Source organism: Siphateles boraxobius, unplaced genomic scaffold (assembly GCF_051911475.1).
Source record: "Siphateles boraxobius isolate OS27281-9 unplaced genomic scaffold, OSU_SipBor_1 17, whole genome shotgun sequence".
NCBI classification, from domain to species: domain Eukaryota; kingdom Metazoa; phylum Chordata; class Actinopteri; order Cypriniformes; family Leuciscidae; genus Siphateles; species Siphateles boraxobius.
In genome coordinates this window covers 9,816,688-9,841,853 of record NW_027508777.1, presented here as the reverse complement: position 1 = coordinate 9,841,853, position 25,166 = coordinate 9,816,688, and the positions used below count along the sequence as shown (strand labels likewise).

General features: G+C 37.5%; 2 protein-coding genes across 7 annotated transcripts in view; one reads left to right on the top strand and one right to left on the bottom strand.

Annotated features, from left to right (window-relative positions):
- Nucleotides 1-12,317, top strand: part of tmem131l (transmembrane 131 like) — a 54,852-nt gene extending 42,535 nt beyond the window's left edge. For 2 of the 4 annotated variants that reach the window (XM_077232402.1, XM_077232403.1), the window contains exons 16-34: nucleotides 799-919; nucleotides 1,115-1,184; nucleotides 1,400-1,509; nucleotides 1,755-1,824; nucleotides 1,929-2,044; nucleotides 3,937-4,079; nucleotides 4,784-4,970; nucleotides 5,658-5,843; nucleotides 5,946-6,092; nucleotides 6,844-7,381; nucleotides 7,526-7,656; nucleotides 8,188-8,321; nucleotides 8,746-8,922; nucleotides 9,293-9,371; nucleotides 9,471-9,562; nucleotides 9,679-9,808; nucleotides 9,907-9,983; nucleotides 10,076-10,212; nucleotides 11,818-12,317. In XM_077232402.1, coding sequence (XP_077088517.1) covers nucleotides 799-919; nucleotides 1,115-1,184; nucleotides 1,400-1,509; nucleotides 1,755-1,824; nucleotides 1,929-2,044; nucleotides 3,937-4,079; nucleotides 4,784-4,970; nucleotides 5,658-5,843; nucleotides 5,946-6,092; nucleotides 6,844-7,381; nucleotides 7,526-7,656; nucleotides 8,188-8,321; nucleotides 8,746-8,922; nucleotides 9,293-9,371; nucleotides 9,471-9,562; nucleotides 9,679-9,808; nucleotides 9,907-9,983; nucleotides 10,076-10,212; nucleotides 11,818-12,132 — 2,960 coding nt within the window. In that variant the 3' untranslated portion in view covers nucleotides 12,133-12,317. Of the gene's footprint in view, nucleotides 1-798; nucleotides 920-1,114; nucleotides 1,185-1,399; nucleotides 1,510-1,754; nucleotides 1,825-1,928; nucleotides 2,045-3,936; nucleotides 4,080-4,783; nucleotides 4,971-5,657; nucleotides 5,844-5,945; nucleotides 6,093-6,843; nucleotides 7,382-7,525; nucleotides 7,657-8,187; nucleotides 8,322-8,745; nucleotides 8,923-9,292; nucleotides 9,372-9,470; nucleotides 9,581-9,678; nucleotides 9,809-9,906; nucleotides 9,984-10,075; nucleotides 10,213-11,817 lie in introns of all 4 variants that reach the window. The other 2 variants (XM_077232401.1, XM_077232400.1) reach the window with 1 other exon arrangement.
- Nucleotides 12,318-12,747: 430 nt separating this feature from the next.
- trim2a (tripartite motif containing 2a) overlaps nucleotides 12,748-25,166 on the bottom strand; it is a 44,190-nt gene continuing 31,771 nt past the window's right edge. For 2 of the 3 annotated variants that reach the window (XM_077232413.1, XM_077232414.1), the window contains exons 3-12: nucleotides 23,556-23,790; nucleotides 23,181-23,332; nucleotides 22,278-22,458; nucleotides 19,238-19,964; nucleotides 18,641-18,744; nucleotides 18,311-18,478; nucleotides 17,947-18,115; nucleotides 15,101-15,171; nucleotides 14,809-14,949; nucleotides 12,748-14,596 (exon numbers count right to left, since the gene is read on the bottom strand). In XM_077232413.1, coding sequence (XP_077088528.1) covers nucleotides 14,444-14,596; nucleotides 14,809-14,949; nucleotides 15,101-15,171; nucleotides 17,947-18,115; nucleotides 18,311-18,478; nucleotides 18,641-18,744; nucleotides 19,238-19,964; nucleotides 22,278-22,458; nucleotides 23,181-23,332; nucleotides 23,556-23,790 — 2,101 coding nt within the window. In that variant the 3' untranslated portion in view covers nucleotides 12,748-14,443. The remainder of the gene's footprint in view (nucleotides 14,597-14,808; nucleotides 14,950-15,100; nucleotides 15,172-17,946; nucleotides 18,116-18,310; nucleotides 18,479-18,640; nucleotides 18,745-19,237; nucleotides 19,965-22,277; nucleotides 22,459-23,180; nucleotides 23,333-23,555; nucleotides 23,791-25,166) is intronic. The other variant, XM_077232415.1, reaches the window with a different exon arrangement.

Here is a 25,166-nt window from a genome sequence, read left to right as displayed (position 1 = left end):
AAAGTGAATGGATTTTTTCATTGCATGGTGATTGCGTCCACACACTGCAAAGACACATTTATTTGCAAATACCATATAAAACTGTATTTTGCATCCGATGACCCCTTTAAAAGCAGTTGGAGATTTTTGAATGCATCAAAAATAATTTAGCACGAATTTGGCTATACTCCTCAACATCAGCTCTCACTGTCTTTGAGCACAGGCAAGAGATATAGTCCAAGAATCGTAAAAAAAAAAAAAAAAGATGTCCGCAAACCGCATTCATCAGATCGTGCTCTTTCACCTTCCACTCCGTGTGTGCGCGTGTTGTCTAGTAACGAACGTGCTTGCAGCGGGAACACATAATTTACCCGGAAACAACTAATTCTAATTTCTGATTGGCTGGTAGCTAGCATTTAACTCTGTATAACTCGAGACAGATGTTATGAACTCGGCAGAGAACTTCCCTCCGTTTGCCTGCGTCTCGTCCATTATTTGTATAGCGGGACAAGTTCCCCCAATTACTCCTCAGCGTGTTGAAATACAAGGTGTGGCGTGTGAACGGGTTGAAATGCGTTTGTCTCACGCCCAATGCGTGAGACTTGAGAGCCCTGTTTTTAGCTTATTTTAATGCTTGTTTTTTTAAGTCTTGAGAAGTTTGCTGGTTGAGGACCCCTGACTGTTCTAGACTACTGTATAGTCACTTGTAATAACCTTGTCTTATAAATGGATTGAAATGATTGTAGCGTACTAGTTTGTGCATGTCTTGTGTTGAGTTGAGTTGCTAAGTCAAAAACGATGTAATGTCCTCCTGTGCAGGACGTTTGGAGTGGCAGCAATCCCTTCACCCAGAATCCTCCTCATCTCTCTGGAGAGTGGACAGCAGCCTGGCTTCTGCACTCTGTGGTCGTTGGCACTGTAGCAAAGAGCTCTCTTGCAGGTAAACATGCAGTGTGTGCACAAATATAGACCCACCCCTGTGGAGTCAGATACTGTATATTTATTTTGTATGCTATTTAAACTACCCATTTTGTATGCGATTTTAAACATGTACAGTATGCATTTACCGCAAATGCACATACTGTTTTATGATGTAAATATTTATGTTTCTGTTTTTTGTGCGTGTTTTGTTCAGGTGGCCCAGGCTTCCTGCAGACCACTCTTCACCCCTGGACTTTGGGGCCACACCGGTCAATGATAGTAAGGTATGTAAATCACTGGTAATGATCTTTTGATCTGAAATTTACACTCATTTTTTTCTGTGAAACACAAAAGGAGTACATTTAAGAATCTTCAAATGGCAATCAACTTTAGATGAATCACATGGAATTATTAGCATTGTGTGAATTATTTAAATAATGACTTTGATTTTAGTAAGACTATTATTTGGATCATAAGATTGTTGTACTTTTTATTTCAGGTGAAGAATTTCACTCTGAAAAACCCTACTGGTTCAGTTATTTCTGTGGAGATCCGAACCCTCTCCTCATACCCCGTTCCGCTTGAAGCCCTCGACATGCTGACCAAATGGTATTTACTGTAAACACACACTCTTCTGGCCTAAAGTTGGTTCTGTCAAACCTTAGTTACAATGGTATTTATCCACAAGGTTAATAAGCAGAGTCATAAACAGTGCTGTTTTAGCTAGTTTAGTTAGTTTTATTTCAGTTTTACTTGAATTAACAACACCGATATTTTATAGTTTTAAGTTTTGTTAACAATAACAACACTGTTAATGAGACCAGAAAATTTCATCACGGATGCATATGTTCTAGGTTTAATATTAGCCCGCTGTCCGTGAATATCACTACAACAGAGTTTCTGCTGTTGGCTACAAACCATAAGGTGAGGTCATGATCTTTGAATAGCTTTATTAAGTGTACATTGTATAGTAAATGTGTCTTGTTGTGGTAACTCTGGTTATAGTGTACTCATATTTTTGCCAACAGGAAAGTGAGCGAGGCAGTATTCTTAGATTCCTGCTTCAGCCGTGGGAGTCGAGGACGGTTTCTGTGGCGTACCAACCCACAGAACACAAGCCTGTTACCTCACTGCTCCTGATGAGGTACTGCTCTGCCCTACAGTAAATGAGTTGTAACTGAGGGATTTTTGTGACTGATCGGTTTACTTAATCTCAAATCTGTTTAATGGATTAAGGAAAAAAGTTGTGCTTTTTGTCGGTATGTTTCTATGTACAGGACTGCATGGTCATAAAAGAACTTGGAATTGTTCGAAAATTTAAAGATTTTGTTTTCCATGCTTGGAATAATCAGGGAAAAAACTTTGTTTGACTGTGAATGATCCTCATTTATTTTAGCACTTAGATCATGCTTTGCCTTAATGTGTGCGTAATGAAGTTAAAGGCTCAGGGAAGGAGGCGGCGGGAACTGGCAAACGTTCAATGCAAAACTTAAATCACAAAATAAACAAACACAACAAAAAGAACGTACAGCGGCTTCCCTTCATGGATGACTGCCGCATAGACTTAACCAAAACCACAGCATTAAGTCCCAGGCCTGGTCCTCTCTCATCTTCTCCTTTCATCACTCCTCCGTTTATCTTTCCGAAGCTCCTCCGTGGGACTCCAGACTGTTGTGTCGCTCATTAACATTCGCTCCACCGGCCTCACTCCGCTCCCATGGCTCTCAGCCCTGTCCTGCCCTGCACTGCCCTGCCGCAGCGCGGTCAGATTTACCAGTCACATTTGTTAGGAAAGTTTCAGCAATAAGGCATTTTCTTTTCAATTTACCTCCATGTAAAGTAGTGTTTGTTATCCCTGCACTGCTTGAGTTTGTTTAGAGCCATTACCAGGGAATCATCTCTATTTCTTGTGTTCCATAAGCACTACCTACAGTCTCATTTCGAAAGGCTGCTTCCTTCCGACGTCGCATTTGACGGCCGCATACGTCATAAAGGATGTATCTGAAACAAAACATCTTAAATGTATTCCTATTTGTTATATTTTGAATTCATGTCAAAAAAGGACTCCGCGTGACCATTCCTAGTAAATCGTAAATGACTGAAATTTCTTCATGACTTGGATTGTAGTCGGACTCGTCAGTTTACTTTTAATGAAGCAGCCTTATTAGTGTCGAATGTGGCCTCTGGAGGACGCAGTCTTCAGTCTGTCTGCCATTTGTGTTCAAACCAATGTGAAAATTTGAATTTTTTATCGTACAGTTGATATGAAATAAGCTTATGGGCATTCTAAAAATCTAAAAAAGTTGGGGATTCTAAACAATGTAAACAAAAGCACTGTATCTACAATTATTCACATAAAATACCTATTATCAATAATCATTTTGACTCATCCCTTTTCTTAAAAATGTTTTAAAGGTTACAATGTGAGTTTTATCATTTTATAAAACTTTTTTTTTTAAACTCATTACTTTATTTGAACATGTTTTCATGTTAGTAGACAACATGTTAAGTCACCCAACCAACATTTTTTGTTATTTAAATTCTGGCTGTCGTAGTTAATGTTATTATACGACAGACAGAATTTAAATGAACAAAAAATGTTGGTTCACAAACAATAATGTATATATATATACTGTAGTATATAAATATAGTATATTTGTATACTATATACACTATATTGTTTATGAAAACAAAACAAAAAAGTGCATTGTGACTCTGATTTAAATTTGTTTTGTTTTGTTTTTCGATCTAAAACTTTGTTAAATGATTTGAGTGTGATTCCAGCACATTTTAACAATATCGTGATATTCATAACTATGATCATTTTAATCACTATAATTGTGATAACTGTACGAAGTTTTCATACAGTTTCATCTGTAGTTTCTAGGGACTGTAGAGGACTGTGTGAGCTGTGCATCGTTACACTATTGACAATAAACATTATTTGCCTGATGTGACCACGCCTTTGTTTTCGTTTTCTTCAAATATTTTTCCTAGATGTTATCATACAGTAATTGTGGCTTTATTTATTAACAGGAACAACCTGACCGTGTTTGACATGGTTCTGGTTAAAGGATTTGGGGCAAAGGAGCTCCTGAGGGTGGGAGGGAAGCTCCCCGGGCCTGCAGCCTCACTGCGCTTCAACGTTCCCCAGTCTACTCTCATGGAGTGCAGAGATGGTGAGAGACACAGCTGAGACACTCCTGACCTGTCCATTCTCAGAGTTTGGTGAAAAGTACACTAGCGCTGGTAGAAGTAGTGATTGTTTACAAATGAATTGTTCTCTTGAATTTCTTTTTTGTTTAACTCTGAATTTCTCAGATATTCTCAAACTTTTATTTTTATTTAATGTACAGTCTTTTTTTGAATGTACAAGATTTTGGAATCTTCAGAGACCCCAGACAATAAAATGTGATGTTGTAACATAATAATGTAATTAAAAAAACAAAACAAATGTAATATCACTCACTTTATTCATGTTTTTACTTTACATTTGTGAAGTGTTTTTTGGGGGGGGATTTAGGGTATTTGTTTAAAATTCAATCCCATGTCCATTTAAGTGCTCCATAGTACTCTATCTGTTTATCCACATTAACTGGTTATTGACTTTAATGTTAATTACTTGGAGAACCACATATCATCAGGTTATATGTATTGATGTACACACATCATCATGTTCAGTTTGAAAACCTGTAAAAATTTAAACGCTACTATATTAGGGTTATACATGGCCATAAATAATTAAACAAAATGTCTACTGTAAATAAAAGTCAATGAAATATGCACAATTGAAAGTAGAAAGTATTTAATAAACAATAACGAAAGAGAAAACAATACAAAATGCATTAACTGCATTTTTATTCTCTTTCTTGTCTTTTCACAGGTTTACGATCAAGTAAGCCCTTGTTTGCCATTCAGAAAAGCTTTAAAGTGGAGAATGCTGGCGAGTTGCCGTTGACTGTAGTATCCATGAACATTAATGGATATAAATGTCAGGGTTACGGTTTTGAGGTGCAGCATTGCAGAGCCTTCAGAGTGGACTACAACTCATCCTCAGAAATCACCATTGCGTAAGATTGTGCAACTCCAGTATCAGTGTTCTAAACAGAGTGCAATTCTTATGCCGTTCCTTTAACTTTTTTCGAGATGAAATAAAATCTGTTTTACAAATAACTTTAGGACAGTAACATTGCCTATGCTCTCTGCAGAAAGTTGTCTGTGTCTGTTTAGCACTGTTGGTAGATTTCGTAAAAATATATCTATCTGTGTATTCTGATGAAATAATAATCCAGAATGCTGCAGCTAGAGTGGTCTTTAATGAGCTGAAGAGAGCACACATCACTCCTCTCCTCACAAAATTGCGTTGGTTGCCAGTTGCCGCTCGAATCAAATTCATGTCACTGATGTTTGCCTACTGAACAACCACTGGCTCTGCTCCCTTTTACCTAAACTCATTACTCCTAACTTGCGTGCCATCCAGAAACTTGCGCTCTGCAAGTAAACGTTGTCTCGTTGTGCCATCTCAAAGAGGCACAAAATCACTTTCTCGGACCTTCACCTTGACTGATCTTTTTTGGCAACACTTGATCCATTAATACTAACACTTTATCTTCTCTTCAATTCTTTATCTCTTTCAAAATACAAATACAGTATTTTTACATATACTGCGTTATCTATCACACCGTGCGTGTACCCCATCATCCTTATTTCTCAATGTTTTTTTTTCTTGTCTGATTATTTTCTCTGCATCTCTCTAGATTTACTCCAGACTTCACGTCTTCGTGGGTGATCAGAGACTTAACTCTGGTAACAGAGCGTGGCTCCGTTTTCCACTTCACCCTCAATGTGACTCTGCCTCATCACATGCTGCCCCTGTGTGCTCAGGTGGTACCAGGACCCAGCTGGGAGGAGTCCTTCTGGGTCATCACACTGGTCTTGACCTGGTTAGCAGCCCATATACATACTTCAACCACATGAGATGTTACCCTGTGCATGCAGCTTGAAATGGATTCTGTGCATTAATATCAAACCTGTTCTCCCTGCAGTTCCTCTTTAGCTGGTGTGTGTCTGATGGCTTTCTATCAAGCTCAGCACATTCTGAGCGAGTTCTCCACGCCAAGTACACGTAGCAATCACAACTCTGTACCTCGTGAAAATAGTAGTGTCAACCACAGCTCCTCAAATGGTGTCAGGTGAGTCAGCATCAACCTTTATCAGGGCTGCGCAAATAATCCACATAAAATGGAACTCGCATACAAAAAAATGTTTTCAGTGTCTTTGAGAGATTTGGTTTACTGTCAGTGTTGCTCCACACAAACTATATATATATATATATATATATATATATATATATATATATATATATATATATTATTATTATTATTATTATTTTACAATTTTTTATATTTTACAAAAACAGGTTTACATCATTGCACAAGACTTGTTAAGAGAATTGTATTAACGGTTACCTGTACTGGCCTCACAGAAAGTAAAAGATAATGATAATAATAATAATAACAACAAAGGAGGCTATTATTATTATTATTATTATTATTGCTGCTGCTTCTACTAGTACTGTAAAATAAAGATCTAATATTCAATAATTACTAACTAACTAACAAATTACAAATTAACGAGCAATGCCTTTTTATATAATAATAAAAATACAATAGTAAATAGTTTCTACTACTAATACTGTAAAATCTAAGATTTAGTATTCAATAAAATAAAAATGAACATTATCATAAACATAATTTTTTATTACAAATAGAACAAAATAGTAAATTATTATTTCTACTAATACTGTAGAAAAGATCTAATATTCACAAATAAATACATTTATTATAGAAACATTATTATTATTTAAAAAGGCATTGCTTTTTAGTTTGTGGTTTTTGCACATTGTATTTCTATGTTTATTGTGTTTTTTGTTTGTTTGTTTAGTAGAGGAAAAGGCAGTTGTAAGAACTACACTGACACAAGCCACCCCTCTGACAAAGGCAAGGGGAGGGGATCTCCAACTGTGGCCAATGGGACGATTCGCTCACAGTCCTCATCCAAGAAAAGTTCTGGAGGTTCTTCCCAGCCTCCAAAGAAGCAGACTAAAGTGTCTTTCCTCTACAGTAGATATAAAAATAGCTCTGCATCTGCAGCTGCTAATGTTTCTGCTACCTCGGACTTTTGCAGCCCTCCAACCGATGAAGATAGAGATCACACCTATGAGTTAGACCCAGAAGTTTGTAATAACAACAACGACGACATATTCGATGAAACCCTTCTCCCTGCTGAGAATAAAGAGCACTTTAGAGAATCCATGGAGGACAAGGCTTTGCCAGCTGATATGTTTCCTATGGAAACACTTCCTAGACTACCTGAAAATGTCACACCAGGCAGAGTCCCTCAGCCTGCAGATGAAGTGATGGAAGGCGAGGAGTGTAAAAGAAAAATGAATGCTGAAAAAAGGGATTATGTAGATGAAGAGGTAAGAGCCATAATACAACATAAGAGCATCACCTTTCTTTTACCCTGCTGAAATCGGCCTCTGTGAACATTTTTTCACTGTTTTCACGTTTGTTCTTTTTCACCTCACTAAGAATGAAATGAATTGTTTGTGTATCTGCTTCAGAAGATAGAAAGAGGCGGCGGTCAGAAGAAGAGACCAGAGAAAGATGCAGAACTTGGAGTGTCTGCCACCAACACCAAAGCGAAGAAAAACACAGGCAGGAGTCGCAGGAAGGCAGCTGAGCTCATTCCTGGGTACGTGTCTGTGATGAAACGATGAAAATGTTCTTGTGCACAGTTTGTTAGCAATGTTGTGTTACAAATAATAGTAGTGTGAATTGACAGAGGATTGATTTAAATCATGATTCACTGGATTTTGATTCAGTCCAAAGTTATTATTATCCTTACACTAAAGAACATTGCCACACTATGTTTCCTTTATTATAAATACACTACTTTAACGCACCATGATTCATTTTATTTTTAGCATTTTAAATCAATTATTGACCGCAATATACAATTCAAAAGCCATATTTTAAGATTGATGGATTTGATGGCCAAATTTTCTTGTCAGGCCGATAACAATAACATTAAAAATGAATATATATATTGTTAAACTATAAATAATTTGCCTGTTGCTCCCTCTTCCCTGTCTGTTTGTTTGAGTGGATGTTATTTTATTTCTAAAGACAATAAAGAGTTGATCACAAAAAAAAGAACATATATCTGCCGATGTTTTGTGCATCCCTAGCTTATGTTTTTTCTTTCATTCTGGCAACCCAACAGACTTCCTGAAAACAGTGTTGTCATGGTGACCGAGAGTGAGAGAGAACCTCCACGTAATGCTGCTAGAACCCGCAACATGAAACCTGAACTACCTAAAATAGGAACCAACCCAGACAGCCCTCTAAAACACAATGGTGAGGAAGTGATGTACAGCAGTTCCTCTGTCTCACTGCTGCATGTGTGAATGACATCATAGCAGTGTTCCTGAACATCCTAATGTTACTACGGTTAAGACAACATCAAATGGTTTTAAAGGATTAAATTGAAAGAAGTCTCTTTTAATACTCCCCAAGTCTGCATTTATTTGATCAAAAATAGTGAAAACAATATTGTGAAATATCATTACAATTTAAAACAACTGTTTTCTATTTTAAGATGCATACTTTAAAATGTAATTTATTCCTGTGATGCAAAGCTGATATTTCTGCAGCCATTACTCCAGTCTTCAGTGTCACATCACATGTATATATGTATGCGTGTGTGTGTGTGTGTGTGTGTGTTTTAAGTGTAATGCTCCACATCAGTTCTGTTTATTGTTTTCTTTTTACACAAACGCAGGCACGTGTTTAGTCAGACCGAGACGTAAGTGTCCAGAGCGACGTCTGCATTGGGAGTCAGGCTCTGATTCGAGCAGTTCATCAGGCAGTGTAAGAGCCAGCCGAGGATCCTGGGGCAGCTGGAGCAGTGCCAGCAGCATAGAGGGAGAAAGAGACCCCAACAGACATCCCTGCAGGAGTAAGAGATCACACATGCGCTTACTACACACTTTTCTACTATAGGTGCGTTCACCCTATGTTGAAATTACCATCATTTCGAGATTTCAACTTGTAAAAAGTGTTCATGTCCTCGTAGAGCTTGTAATTACTGCATGTAAAATGGGAATTTTCTGAGAGCTCCTACTTGTACCACCTGACCACTGGCATATTCATTTAGGCAGCGATAGTGTAATAGAAACACACAATTCACACTCTGAGGACGTGAACAGAGGACATTTTGTCATCTCGAGCCTATGGTAATTATGACATGGCGTGAGCCATGAAGAGAAGGGGAAATTATTATGAATAACATTTTAATCAAAATTGCTGTTTGGTCTTTGTTTTATTAGGAGACAACATCCAGTACCACCCATATCCAAAAGATCGGGAATCTTACCTGAACATGAACTATACATACAAGACCCAAAGGTAAAATGAGTGACTACATTTTCTACATTTTTTTTTTAACTCAAGTGATTTTGAGTAATCTTGATGAGATTGATGATCTATTTACACATTTGTCCTCAGCATGAACAATCTATATGTCAGGGAACCATGCCAAAGCCCAGAAGTCTGTCCTGACCCTGTACTTCCTCAGAGCTTCGCTGATGTAGCTGCAGGTGTGGACAAAAACATCAGTGAGGGACATTCACACGTTACATTTACAGAGAGGATTGTAACGGTGATGTGTGATCTTGCGTTTTATTTATGCGATTATGCATTTTGGTTTCCACAGACGTAATTGGCTCTAATGTGATTGAAGAGACATGGTCAGCCACCTCCGTTCCCCTGACCAATGGATTCAGGTACAACATGACCGAATCTCTTCCGTTTGTCCCTCAGAGTCCCCCATCCGGATATGACGGGTATGTCTCGGGATTTTAGTTATTTTGTATTTTATTTTTTACTTCATTTGAGTCCAACCATTGACAAATTCAAATGCCTATGTGTCAATATTATGCAGCTTCCCATGGAACAACATGAACAGCCAGTCTACCAGTCAGTATCCCTATAGTGATCAGGCCAACTACATGCCAACAGGTGAGGGGTTTTCTCTCACGATGAGAAATGTCTCACTGTAGTACATAGTTACCAAAGGATGAGTGACCATTTTCTTTGTTTTGTCCGTGAAGGTAACGGCAATTACCAAAATGCATTCTCGTGCCCTGAAAGCCAAACCGTGACCCACAGCCATCAGCCAGTCTGGGGAGAGAATGGAGCCCATGACATGAACTCCACATGGGACACTGGTAGTTGTGTGGGGAGCAAGGTGAGATTTACACAAGTGTTCGTTCTTGTCAAGCTCTTTAAAAAACAATCCTTTATTCGGCAGTAATGTTGTCACAATACTGAAATTCTAACTTCGATACAATACTTTGAAAAATATCCATATTTGAGGCAGGAAACCCCAGGTGAATAGGGGAATTTTTTTTTTACTGATATTCCCTTACTTCCCAGTTGATTGATTAGATTTTCCGAAATGTTATGTTTAAATATGTAAATGAGGCCGTAACTAATTAAATATGCACGAATTTGCATACATTACCCAAATAGAAATCCGAAGCTCGGCTTACATTTTTTTTTATGTTGTTGACATAAGAGTCAATGATTTTAGTAATAAAAATGTTGTCAGGTGAATGAGGTGGATGATATATGAACCCTCAGTAAAAAATTTCAGAATATAGATGGCAATAACTTTTGGTGCAAGTGCTACAGAAGTGGAGATTTCCGGCTGCAGTGCAAGTGAAAACGCAAATAGATAAAGTGCAATAAAATAAATGTTTAAAAGTGTATTTTGGATGTTTTCTTTCCACTTGTCTGAAGCAACACTATGAAAAGTCAAGAAACCCAAAATCTCAAAATTGACCAATGCATGAACAGCAATGTTTTTGCCTGTAGTTTTTTGCCATGAGACCATTTGTGATACCACAGACAAAAATTGCAACAATTAAAGGCATACAATTTAAACAGTATCTTGTTTTATTAACTTTTGACTTTAATCAAAATCTGCCAATCAGGCCGAATCAGGCCGTTCTGAGAACGGTAAGCAGCGGTTCCTGTTATATTTCCACTAAAGCTTGGTTTGGCACAGCACGATTGCAAGCCGTTCTCGGCCCAGAATTAGTTAGCCAACCGTGCTGGTAGAATGCGTTTAGTGACGTCGCCACTCAGGATTGGAACCATATCCGTACCGCCTGGGTAGGAACAAGATCGGTTTGGCCCGATGGTAGAAAGGCAGATAAAGTATTTTCTTATCAACTGAAACTCTCTTGTCTGACTCAGAGATTATGATAGCTCTAAAGAAGATCATATAAAAATAGATATATAACAAATGCACAGTAAAATGCAGGGATGGCGTTTGCTCCGTTTACTGTGAAGTGAGTCGCTCTGAGACACTGAAAACCCCAGATCATGAGCTGTAAGAACACGGTTGCTGAAACATGCAGCTCAAAGGACTTTATACTTGTATCAAAACTGCGGAAAAATAGTATTGAATGTTTCAAATATTCACAATCGATATGTATCGGAATTTTTTTTTTCAACACTTTAATGCAGTTCTTGAGCTGCAAGTTCAGAGATAAAGTCTTATGTTAACATTTAAACTATTACATTAAGTGTGAAATACAAATATACGCAAAATTTTAACTATAAATACCCACAAAATGCAAACAAATGCAGAAAAAGGTTTACAATGGCATCTGTTTAAAAACAGTTTGGACATTCTTATTCTGAGCACCTTAGAAACACCCTTTTTACACACGTTTCCTGTTATAGTGTGTAGTTTGTCCTCATTGAGAAGTAGATTCTTTGTTAAACATGGAATATTAAAGCAATGCTCAAAAACTGACAATTTTCCCTTATCTATCTTTTCCAGCCATACTTTTCAGGTACCAGAAGTCTGTCACCCATGTCCAGTCTATTTGGCTCTATCTGGACACCTCAAAGCGAGCCTTACCAGAACCACTTCCACCCAGAGCGCTCCGCTCCCGTCTCGCCCCACTCGCCCATCTCACCCGTCTCAACCGTCGCACCCTTCAGCCGTGAACCAGGCGGCGCCTGCCCGGGAAAACAGTACTCCAGCTTCAATCCTTTTGGACCACACATGAATTTGGACATATGGAACTCCTCTTCAAACCGGAGCTCCAATTCTCAGCTCTCCAACGATTCAGGCTACTGTGGGGAAATGTGAGGAAACTGTGCTTTTGAATAATGAGGAAAAAAAGAATGTGCTTTTATCTCTAATGGGGGAAAATGTGAATATTCTTCTTTCTTTTATGTTTGTTGTTGTGGTAAGGTTCAGCATTTCGTTGTATATTTTTCTAGATGTTTTGCAAGTTTGACCATTGAAAATAAAAAAAAAAGTTTTGTATTTGACTCTGTGTTGTGAATTACTTTAAGGTTTAATTTTTTCAGTTCTTTAAATGCTCTAACATGCTACTCAGATCTGGACAGTGAAAGGAAGAAATGCTATCAGACAACGTAGAATTTACAAAGTTGACCAATTTTGCAGACATTACAGAAAAAATAGGAAACAAGAAAATATTTTATTTTGTTCAAAGCATTTAGATTTTAGAAATTGATTTTATCTAGATAATGGTGACTTTAGCAATTTTATTCATTATAATGAACCTGAGATCCACTGACTTCAAAAATGGACACGGCAAAAAATTCATTGAAATGACACCAGGGAAATTTCAAGCAAAAAAAAATAAAATATTAGTGAGATAATAATATGCTTTCCCTAAAACAAATTTAAAAACATTATTGGTCTTTTATGCCACAAAAGTTAATACAGCAAGGAGCAAGGATTCAAGCTTTATTGCTACAAAAATCAGGTTTGTGGGTATAAAGGGGAAAGAAATACATTTTGGAATGTATGCAATATTGTGTATATTTTTGTGCAAACAAGCAGCACTAGTTCATTGTTTATGACAACGGGACTGTACAGGAGAACAGACATACGGTGAGACGAGGAAGATTTACTTTCTGCATTTATCCATTTGGCATGAGTACACTTTAAAAGAACACAGGGCTCTTTTTCAGTTTAATCATGAATATGAACATCTTTTGTCAACAACACAAAATAACCACTCTCACAACACATGATCATCACTAACTAATGCATGTCTTCTGATAAATGTTAAACCAGGGGCCCTTTAATATTAGCATTATACATGTTTTTTGTGGTGCTAATTCACAAAGTGCATCGGGTGAATTGCGCATGTGATGCATCACTGAATTTTTTTTTGATTTTTTTTGTCAATTCTCTGAATGGCGCGAATTGAGAAATTAATAAGAAATGAACTAGCATATTTTTAATTAAACAGTGCAGTGAAATTAAAAAGGTAGTTTTTGTCTATCTAAACAGCATATCAAGTGATTTGTTTCTTGCATAGTTTGGGTTAAAGTGATTACAGAGATGTACAGTAATTGCATTATACAAACATTGTACCAACCACAGTTGTGCACATCACAGTCATAATCAGAGAAGCACATATATATTTTAAACATAACTCAAGCCAATATTGGTGATACTGGCCCACCATAGTCGGATAATGTTTTTTCTGTTTGATGTGTAGATATATAAAATTTAATAGCAGTTTGGAATTGCATTACTTACATTCTTATACATGCCAATACTTTGAAGAGTTCCCTTTTTAATCAGCTGAGTGCTGAAAGAAGAACATTCAGATTCACACAGTAGAAACATAAACGCTTCCCCTAATGTGTAGCAGTTTTTGAGTCAAAAGTGAAGAGCAGCATAACCTAAATCAATATTGTTTCATTCTTAAAGGGACAGTTTCAATCAAAAATTACATTTATGTCATTATCCACTCATCCTCGTGTTGTAACAATTTTTCGTGACTTTCTTCCATGGAGCACAAAAGTTTTTTTAAGTATTGTGAACAGTCTCTTTCATATAATGAAAGTGGGAAAACAATTGAAAAAATGGTCCATACAACTCATGCGTCATGAAAGATTTGCATTCAAATTAAAGGCAATTAAAAAAGTTAAATTTGAACATATATTGTTTATCATCTTCACTAAAACTGAAATCAATTACAAACATGATGCGTCAATGCCAACATCATTTACGCAATTTATTTGATTTGAGAGTTACAGGGATGATTTTCAATGAATAACAAATTTCGGTCTGTTCCTCACCGCCTGTGCAATTCACTTTCAATAATACAGACCAGAATTGTCTATATATTCTTTAAAAATTTGCCTTTTATATTCCATGAAAAAAAATAATAATAATATGGATGAGGTAAAACAAAAATAAAAGACAGAATTAATATTTTTGGGTGAATTATTCCTTTGAATAGCAAAAGCAATGTTTTTAGGTTTGCAAACCTATATGATCAGGGTACAGAATCCCATTTCCTTCGGTTTTATTCTTCTCTCCAAGGTGAGGGTGTCACGAGGCTACAACGACAACTTCAATGCAATATGAGAGTCCCATTTGGCACGAGGGCGGCAGCTTTAAGGAATAAGTGCTATTGTAGATAACGGTATACTTTAAAACAGTGGTTCCCAGAGTCTGCCACCACAACGTGGCCATCAGAGGTGAGAGCCAGTCCTTGCGGGCCATACAGAGGGTCTGCGGAGGTGTTGATGTAGGACAAGAAGGATCCACTGCTATCAAACACCTGGAGTCCCACAGATGGATGATATAAAGATGTTAAATCTACTATTATTTCCCTGACACGACTAAAATATATGTGTACTGCCAGTCATCACATCGTTCAACATATTTAATTAATATCATACGTTAATGTGTTTACTTTGGTAGCCCTAACAAAATGTTCTCGGTTAAACACATTTGTTGGTGAAATATTCAGTTGATCCAAGCCAGTGTTACCTGTATCCGGCTGTTGCCCCAGTCGGCCACTATAATATTGCCATTGGCATCTACCGCCACACCAGTCGGTGCATTAAACTGTCCATTTCCTTCGCCATTCGAGCCAAACTTCAGTAGAAACTCCCCCTCTGGACTGAACACCTGCAATTTGATGACACAATCTGCATTAAAAAGACTGAATGACTTTGAACAGGTATGAGTGAACTGTTTTTCAAAAAGTAACCGCAATGGTGGCTAACAAGACAGCACATTTTAGGAATATGACTGTTATTATGACAATAGGAAATTTTACCTTTACAGAATGATTATGAAAATCAGTCACAATGATTTCATTATTTTGATTCACTGCTGCAAAGTGGGGACCTATGAAAATGAAAGAAGAAGAGTTGCACATTCAACTTTTGGCAAACTAAAGCCCTCATCCCACTAGTCTACTCAATAATAGTCACTGTTGTTTTTGATGAAATCTCTCCTGTTCTTTTTTTGTCATTAAACCTCCAGTAGGTAACTTTTGTAAACAAATATTTGTTAAAACTGTCATTATGTCCTGACAGTAGAATATGAGACAGATAATCTGTGAAAAAATCAAGCTCCTCTGGCTCCTCCCTGTGGTCCTACTGCCATTTGCAGAAATACACCGCTCCCGGTCAGAAACAACCAATCAGAGCCAGGAGGAATGTCTTAGCAGTGTCAATCACGCTCGTGTACGCGCTGATCACCCCTCTCTTGCACAGCGCGAGCGCGTACCGTCGTTCGTGCCTCTCCTGTTCGAACAGGAGAGTTCATCCAAATGAACGAATCTTTTTTCGAGTCATTTTGTTCATTTAACAAACGAAATGACTGGAATAAAGATTTGTTCATTTTGAACGAGTCTTTTTCGGAGTCATTTCGTTCATTCAACGAACGAAATGACTCGAAAAAAGTTTTGTTCATTTTGATGAACGAGTTCGAACAGGATCACGAACGAGCATCACAGAACAGAGCAAGGCGAGCATTTGGGCTTATAAAACTTAAAGTTTTTTATTTATTTTTGAAATGACCGATCGTTTCGCTAGATAAGACCCTTATTCATCGTCTGGTATCGTTTAAAACCCTTTGAAGCTGCACTGAAACTGTCTTTTGGTCCTTGAAACGTTTGTGTCCTATTGAAGTCCATTATATGGAGAAAAAGCCTGGAATGTTTTCATCAAAAACCTTAATTTCTTTTTGACTGAAGAAAGAAAGACATGGACATCTTGGATGACATGGGGGTGAGTACATTATCACCAAAAAGTTTTTTTAAAAGTGAACTAATCCTTTAACGTTATCTTACTAGCTATTTATAACTTATAGAAAGAGTACAATGTTATAAAGTTACATGTATTGCAAAATACATAATGATTTGAGGACCAAGTTTGTAGTCAAAGTATGGGCAGGCCATAGTCAATGTAAAGCATATTGTTGATGTTTCGTCCCTATTAGTGAATGTTCCATAACTGTTTATAATCCGCCGTCATCGGTGGTCCTGCTTACTAGCCTGCGCGTTCACGGCAGGCTCCGCTGTGGGGGAGGAGCTGTGGAGGGAGGGCTGTAGAGCAGCAGAGAGCAAGGGGGTTGGACCTGTAAGTTGTGCTTGTTCAAATTTTCAGGCTAAGTAAACATTTTCTCAAAACTCCCTACTGCAGCTTTAAGTGTCCCATAAAAGCACTTGGTTACACAATCAACATAACATTTGTGATATGTGGCTTTTCCTTTTGGTTGAAAAATTAGCTAGTAAAAACTCTGTTTTAGATACTGTATGAGCTGAAGGCTGAAACAATTTGAGCAAGCACAAGGTCGTTAGATTAATTGCGCCTTCATGCGTTACCTGAATTTTTCGAATTCTTTCTTCTGAAGTTGTAAGTATGACTGTGTTGTATTAAAGGTTTAGTTCACCCAAAAATGAAAATTCTGTCATTAATTACTCACCCTAATGTCGTTCCAAACCTGTAAGACTTTCGTTTATCTTTAGAACACAAATTAAGATCTTTTTAATGAAATCTGAGAGCTTTCTGTCCCTCTGTTGACAGCTATGAAACTACCACCCTGACGCCTCAAAGTTCATAAAGAGATCGTAAAACTAATCCAAATGAATTGAGTGGTTTAGTGCAAAAAAAAAATCTGAAGAGACACGATTGCTTTAAATGATGAAGAGGTTGAATTTAGGCTTTTATTCACATATAAACATTCATCAACACACACATCAGTTGTAGTAAACGGAAGCTCAAGCATTTTTGCTTGACGTGGAGAACCAATGAGGTTCATTCTCGTGTGTTACGAGAGCAAGAGGTTTGTTCTTACGTGTCAAGCAGGTTCGGTTGAGCTTCTGTTTATGTTCGCTGATCAATGTTTAAATGCGAATAAAAGCCTAAAATAAATTTGTTCAGCTTATGAAGTGATCGGTGTCTCTTCAGCTCAATTCATATGGATTATTTTCACGATCTCTTTATGAACTTTCTGAAGTGTCAGGGTGGTAGTTGTGTAGCTTTCAACGTAGGGACAGAAAGCTCTCAGATTTCATCAAAAAGATTTTTATTTGTGTTCCGAAGATGAACGGCATGAGGGTGAGTAATTAATGACAGAATTTTCATTTTTGGGTGAACTATCCCTTTAAAGTGCTGTTTTGTCAGAAAGAATAGGAATCATGGAAGATGCCAGGTTTATTCTTGCCTATTTCTTAGGGAAACCTTATTAAAGCTAAAATGTATAGCGGATTTTAAATAAAATGTAGCATCCAATTTGTTGGCAACCACATAAACATTACCTGCGCTTTTGTATACATTCACCATGTTATCTAGAATCTGGGATTTCTTTAAAATAAATGCTGTTTTCGCTGAGTAAAATACATACAATGTGCATCAAATGGCTATTTAATTACACAATTGTAACAGCAAAAGACAGTTATGGGAAAAACAAATGAAACTTAACAGTCACTACAGCAATGGTTCTCTACTCAGCCATGTTTAAATTTATATCCTGCCCAATTCAGAAACTTGGGTATCAAAATTAGTTTTGCGAAGCCATTCATGCTCAATTTCTTACTAGGAAACTTCTATTTACAATAATTCGGATAGTATGTGAAAACTGAATAAAGTGCCAGTATGTAACCAAGGTAAGTACCTGCAAATTGCTTGTCACTGTTGCCTCGGTTTCCAAACTTGGAAACAAGTTTTCCATTGGGCTGGAAAATGAAGACGCAACAAGATTTATTGTCAACCACAATGATGTGGCCATTTCTATTAACCGATACACCCTTAGGACCCATGAGCTTCCCTGAGCCAATTTTAGTCTGAAAAAGGACACAGGAGAGAAAAAAAGTGTTAAAATTCAACCTGAAAGAATTTTCCTTTAAGTATATTCATAAAAAACATGCCAATAGCAAAGATTTCTTATACTAACAAGTATTTGGTAAAAATCTGCCATAAATTCTTAAAAGTTAAAATTTTCTTTGATAAAACTAATAATAAAAAGCAGATGCAGATACCTTAAACTTGCCATCACTAGAGAAAATGCTGACCCATTTGTTATCATAGTCAGCAATGATGATGTCACCATTGGGGTGCACAGCGACACCAGTTGGGCGTTGAAGTTGTCCTGGTGATCGGCCCCTCACTCCAAAGCGACTCTTAAATTGTCCATCATTTGAAAATATCTACAAATGAATTTACATCTTAAATTAAGCACTTATTTTCTTACTTGATTCATTTAAATGAAAAGGGCATTAAGCAACCCACAGAACGATGATAAAAAAAAGGTAACAAAAAAAAAGTAGATTTAAACTGTGATTAGACAGGTGAGGTGTAGAACTGTATACCTGAACACACTGATTGTTACTGTCTGCTATCAGGACCTTGCCAACAGAAGAAGCAGCAACTCCCTGTAGATTGGTGAACTCACCCTTATTTCTGCCTTTAGTTCCTATGGGACAAAAATAAAAGATGGATGAATGGATGATTAAAACTTTTTCATTCCATATAATATAAATGCTGGATTATTGTATTTTTGTGGACATTCATTCATTCAAAACTGATGATTCTTTTTTTATTGTCCATCATCTGCCAATATAGGATATTTAATTGTTTATTAAGAGTATAGATTTATATAAATATATATCATATAGATTTATGATATCGACCAATATTGGACACACACACTAATCATTAGATCCATAAAACACCTGGAAATTTAAAAGCTATTGCACTTTAACAAATAGATACTTTTCTCAGAAAAATTTATATGCACAAATATTTGTACTGATAGTTTTTACAAATATAAAAGCATTTGTTTCTCTTTATAGTTTGATCATCATTAAACTATGAGGTTTTCTCTAGTAAATTCAACCCCTTTTTACAGTGACCTGACTGTAGTAGTGTTCACTTCTTAAGCCATCTGCTACATGTGCTTATCATACCAATTCGGAACATGAGGTCATCTTCAATTGGGTTTTCTTTCCGTTTGCCGGTGCTGTACATGCTGGCAGGGCGCTTGATGGCACGCTGTTTGACATGGCTGCTTCCTGGAGATTTGAGGCGTTTCTTGCCTCCGTCTGCAGTCAGGGACATCTCTGTCATTTTGTTGGCACGTATGCTGAATGGGCTGCCTTTAATATGCTGATCATAGAGCTTCAGCGAGAGCGTGAAGCGGCCCTCACACGGGGCCGTGTATACAAACTCATAAGTGCCATTTTTATGATCCGTGACTTCACCTTCCCCCACTATGGTGCCAACAGAGGCAGAAAGATCAGCTATGAGCAGAGCATTTCCTGTCCGGCACAGTCCACCGTCTCTGTCTTTTGTTGTTATGGTCACAGAGGTTGGCTGTCCCACGATGCAGTGCCTCAGGCCTTCACCGGTGGCAACAGTTTCTGCGGCTATAGCATTGGTGGTTACTATTGCACCAAGGTTGTGGATGGATTTGCGAAGACCGTCGGTCTCCACCGAAAAGTCCAGCTGGTTGTTCTCCTCTGGCTGAAGTGGGAGCTCCTGATTGGCCAGCTCGTCAAGACGCTCACTCATCTGCTTCTTGACCAATAGGACCTCAGCTTCCGAGCCGTGATTAAGAGCCTGCTCTGTGAAACTGCAGCTGCTGCATATGCCCTCCTGCCCCTGCAGCAAGGACTCCAGCTGAGCTTGCAACACCTGCAATGACATACAAATTAGATTTCAGTCATGACAACTCTCAGAGTGGATCCATTTCAACCAGCATTTATTGGCATGGGCATTAAATATACATAGACTTGATTTTGGCGGACGAGATCTGCTACGCTGCTGCTTCTTTGCAAAAACAATAATTTGTTCAGCTTAGTCAAAAATAACCAACAAAGGAAAGGCTGCTGCAAGAAATGGTAGAACCCCAGTAGCATATCTCTACAGGTGGTGCTGGGGAGGAGGAGGGATAACAGAAGTATTCATATTGTGCTGCGTGCCGATCACAGGCTAGGGTACGATATGGTTACGTGGATTTGGAAGTACTTCTGATTGGCTAGTTCCGCCAATCAGAAAGAACCAATCGGCGTTCGGGCGTACAATAACACTCATTTAATGGCCCAACACTACGAATAAGTGTTCCTGTATCCAATTGAGCCTGAAAGGTTTGTTCACAATGGCATAAATGTTTAGATTAGCAACCACAAAGACATAGCAGCACAAACAGATGATGATACACAAATATAAACTGCATATACAGTGGGGTCCAAAAGTCTTTGTTTTTAGATTAGAAAATGTAAAGACAAACTAAGAGGAAATATTTAATATTTTGCATTATTTCTAGATCACCAGTCAAATGCAATAATAGTGAGATCATCTTAACTCATTTGAACAGAAGACCGGATGTTTTTGCTTCTATTAAAGCACAAGATGCTCTCTGGAACATTTGCAAATCACGCTGGACAACATGATCATTAGGTTTTGTACTTAGACTGTGTAAAATCAAGTACATGCTGTCAATTAAACTACTAAAAAACAAACCATTTTCACTTGTGGAGCCCAGTGTCTGTCTAAACAAACAAATGCTAGCAGTTAATACGTGCTAAAAGCATGCACTGGTCAACATAAAAGTCACCTCTAAATGAACATCAATTCCTGACATGTACAAGTGCTAATCATTTACCGAATCTGGTACTTATAAATTCATTCTATCAAAGAAAAAATGTCTGATGAATCAGTCAGCATTGCATGACAAGGACCAAATGTACTCAACAGTGACAGATCCATGCTTTGATAAAGCCACCCTGTTCAGTCGGAGTGTCCAGTCATTTCAAATATAACATCATGAAAGGATATCAAATAAGGAAAAACTTGACACAGTTTGATCCTAAAACTAAACTAAACTCCACAAAACAAACTGAATTCAGAATCCAACCTCACCCCAACTTGCTTATCAGAGTCATCTTCCATTACAATGCCCCCAAACTATCTGTGCCTGTTAGCGACTAGCTGTGCTGCCTTTGTTTACTTTGTGTTTAAAGGCTGACTCTGTAGTTGGTCTGGTTCTTCCAGATGAATCATTCCCATGTGACGCACTGCCAGCAGCCAGGACTGATGTCAGACCCACACAGAAGCATGTGCTACAGAGTTATTAATTTGTTTAATCATTCAACATAGCAAAACAGCGCGACTGATATGGGAGGAGACAAGATTTTGCATGTGTGCAAATAAACATTGCAGGGAATAAACAAGTCTACTCTCTTTGCAGCTTATTTGGTTCGAGAACTGCCTTTTGAATAAGAAAGAGGCAGACATGTAAAATAGTCAATCAGAATTCACTTGTTTTTATTTGACATTTATTTGACATTGGTCCATGGCGATTATGTAATAGATACAGTAGGTGTGATCTGTGGCTGTGCCTTCTTTGACGTGGAAATCTTCTCCAGTTCATTTCTTCTGTTTAGTGAGTTGAGGTCAGACACGAGTATAACATGAACACACTGGAGAGCTGCTTTAGAAATTAAAGTTGTGATTCTAGCTGAAAGTGACACTGACACGTTTCTTTTTTCATGGTTAATACTGTAGAACTGTTTGCTTTAAAGTACTCTATTGTATAAAGTGGTATATAAATAAATGTGAAATTACTTGACTGGAGTGCTGAATTGTAAATCTGGTGCAAACATACTGTATCTACAATAATATGATCAGATGTCTTTACCATTTTCTCACTGCTGTCATTTTTTTTGTGTTTATTTTGTTATTGAGTGTGCATATTTATCTAAACGCCGCATCGGGATGTTTGCTAACAGTATAGCGCTGCTCAGGTATTTCAAATTTCTTTTTACCTCCAAGCAAAGCACGGAAAGAACTTTGCCATAAGTATATCGTGCCTTTAAGGCTATTTTAACAAAAACGTAAAATAATACAAAATGTTGCAAAGATTTGATGGTAAGAACACGCTAAACAGTTAATTACTTACCAATGATAACATTTTAAAAATGATAACCTCTAGAAAAGTGTACTAGCCTTCTGTTTGAGTCCGTAGTTGACCTCCAGCTCCATCAGCAGAACACTCTTCCGTACATTGAGGGTCTTTTGAAGTTCCTCAAAAGTAGCATGAATCACTTCTTCTATTGAACTCTTCTGATTGCTCAGCTGCTGTAATATCTCAGACAGAACCTCCAGCGCAGAGTCAATTTCTGGCAGTCTAAGGAAAAGAAGAACAAGTTACTCATTTGTATCTCTTTTATGTTACTTTTACTACAATTTCTATACACTACTAGTCAAATGTTTGGACAAATCTACTCGTTCTTTGTTTTTTGTTATTTATATTACTAATATTTTGCCCATTTTAGAATTATAGTAAAGTCGTTAAACCTATTTTTTTATAACCTATTTTTTTTGTCACTTAGTATTATTATCAATGTTGAAAACTGTTGAAAAATGTAAAAAAAAAATTGATTAAAAACACCTTCTGTAACATTATACACTTCCGTTCAAAAGTTTGGGGTCAGTAAGATTATTCTTTGTGGAAAGAAATTAATACTTTTATTGAGCAAGGATGCATTAAATTGGTCAAAAGTGAGAGTAAAGACATTTATAATGTTACAAAGGATTCTATTTCCAGTAATAAATGCTGTTCTTTTGAACCTTCCATTCATCAAACTATCTTGAAAAAATGTACACACAACTGTGTGGCAGTATATACACATAATGTACTTTATATAATCTAATAAAACATGCCTCCCTGGAAGACATATTTGGCGTAATGGGTGAAATTCACAGTACATTTCAGGTGTTCCTGAGTATTAATTCGCTTGTCTTCATACTGCGTAAAGAGCCTTATTTTTAATAAGATATTTTACTTAAACAGAAAACAATCTAACTAAAAATTCTATAGCAATGTGTACGTAAGCATATGTTACATGCCTGTTTTTGACGGCGTCCAGCTGCTCCTGTAGCGAGGCTTTGTGCTGTTCTAAAACATCCTTTAGCGGGACAGTGGCGTGCTCTGCGTGTTCGCCGCTTGTACACTCCTCACACATGGCTGTCTCGCATGGTGGACAGTAGAACTCCATTACCTGATGAAAAGAGAGGGAAGAAGCATCCCTGCTGGTGACAAACCAAATACAACTTTTCAAATGATGTTTACATATACTCCCTTTGCAAAAACCTTAAGGAATTTCACATACAAAAATGAACAGAATGCAACTTGCCAGGAGGAAAATACTTCTAACATACCATACAGTCAGGCTTCTAGTACACTAGAGATTTAATTATCCTGTACTGCTGTGTAAGTCTTACGTTTCCTCCATGATTGGGACAGGAGAGTGGTTGTCCAGTGGCCACTCCATTGATAGAGTCTGTGCAGTCCTCACTGAGGTTAATGTCTGGGCTCCTCTTTAGCACCTCCATCAGGTTGGTGATGAAGAAATTACTCTGAAGTGCCGCCACACCTTTCTCCGGCAGGATGGAGGTCTGACGGCACACGGGGCAAGACAGAGTCAGACTGTGGGCGGGAATGTAGTTCTGCAGACACCTGGAGCAATAGGAACAGGTTATTGAAATGACAACCTATGTGGTAGTAACTGGCTCTCACCAGAAAGACATATTCATATTGTTTTTTTTTGATAAAACTAATCATTGGGCATTTTGTGGGCACCCTGTATAGATTCACGTGAAGTGCTATTCTGGAATAAAACGGCAAAACACCTAGTTAACACTCATGTTTCCTGTGCAATATAAGGGAAGTATTTAACACTGATGCTGTGTACCTTTCCCTTCCCTTTCCCTTTTGTGTGTTGCTTCGAGGCTATGGAAATGAGCCTTTAAAGCCTTTGAGTATCGACAACAGCACCCTCTGCTGGTTTGTAAATGTACAACAGCCATAAAGGCAGGAAATATAATGCATATTGTATCAATTTTAAATGTTATTAGAAACAAAGCCATTCTAGTTTTTAAAGCAGATTTAATTTCTTACAGAAGTATATAAGCTTTGTAAGAATTATCACTGCTTCACTAAAACACACAAACCAAATGGCTTAGAAAACTTTAAAAGTACACTACACAGACTCGGAATAAAGTTCTGACACGGAAATCGATTGAACAGAAAATGAGGCTTCGTTTGTCATCATTCACGTGATTATCTGAAAAGTACAAGCCATGACACAGTGGCTTCATTGTAAATTGTGCCGCATACTCGATACATGCATTGGCACCCCGTTACCATATATTACATCACTAGTTGCTTCTATCATTTTTGTTAAATGCAAAAAGCTGGTATAGAAGAAGGGTATAGAACTTTATGGCATCTGTGAATTAGTAATATGGCCAATACTAATATTTTGTGTTGTTTCACACTTGTGCATTTGTTTATGCATGTAAAAATTTGTCAGTGTTTCTATTAATGTTCACACAGCATCTATTTAACACGCATCTGGTTCCCTGCATGTCTCCCTTAGACAAAAGTGTTGACGTATTTTGCAGGCTCCCACTTATACTCTGCTGATGACGTCATAGACTTTCACTTTGACCACTGACTTTCATCGTATGGACATTTATTGTGATTCTCAAAAGGCAGGTGTATGAAATGCATACTGGTTTAGGACGACAAGAATGTGAGTGAATAATAACAGACTTTTTTTATTTTAGTGAAATATCCCTTTAAGTTGTACTCTGTAATAAATAGGGATGGGCATTTTTGTAAATTTCTTATTTCGATCATTGATAGGTCTCAAAAAACGAGTACTCGATTACTCGGGGGCGGGGCCTGTTCGGGGCGTGGCTTATTCGGGGTAGGTGGCGGGGTGTGTCAGTCATGGAGACAATGATACCAATTTAATATTTAAGCAATATTTTGGATTACAGTAGCACTTTCTGATAAAACAAAATGTTATTTTACATTATATTGACTAA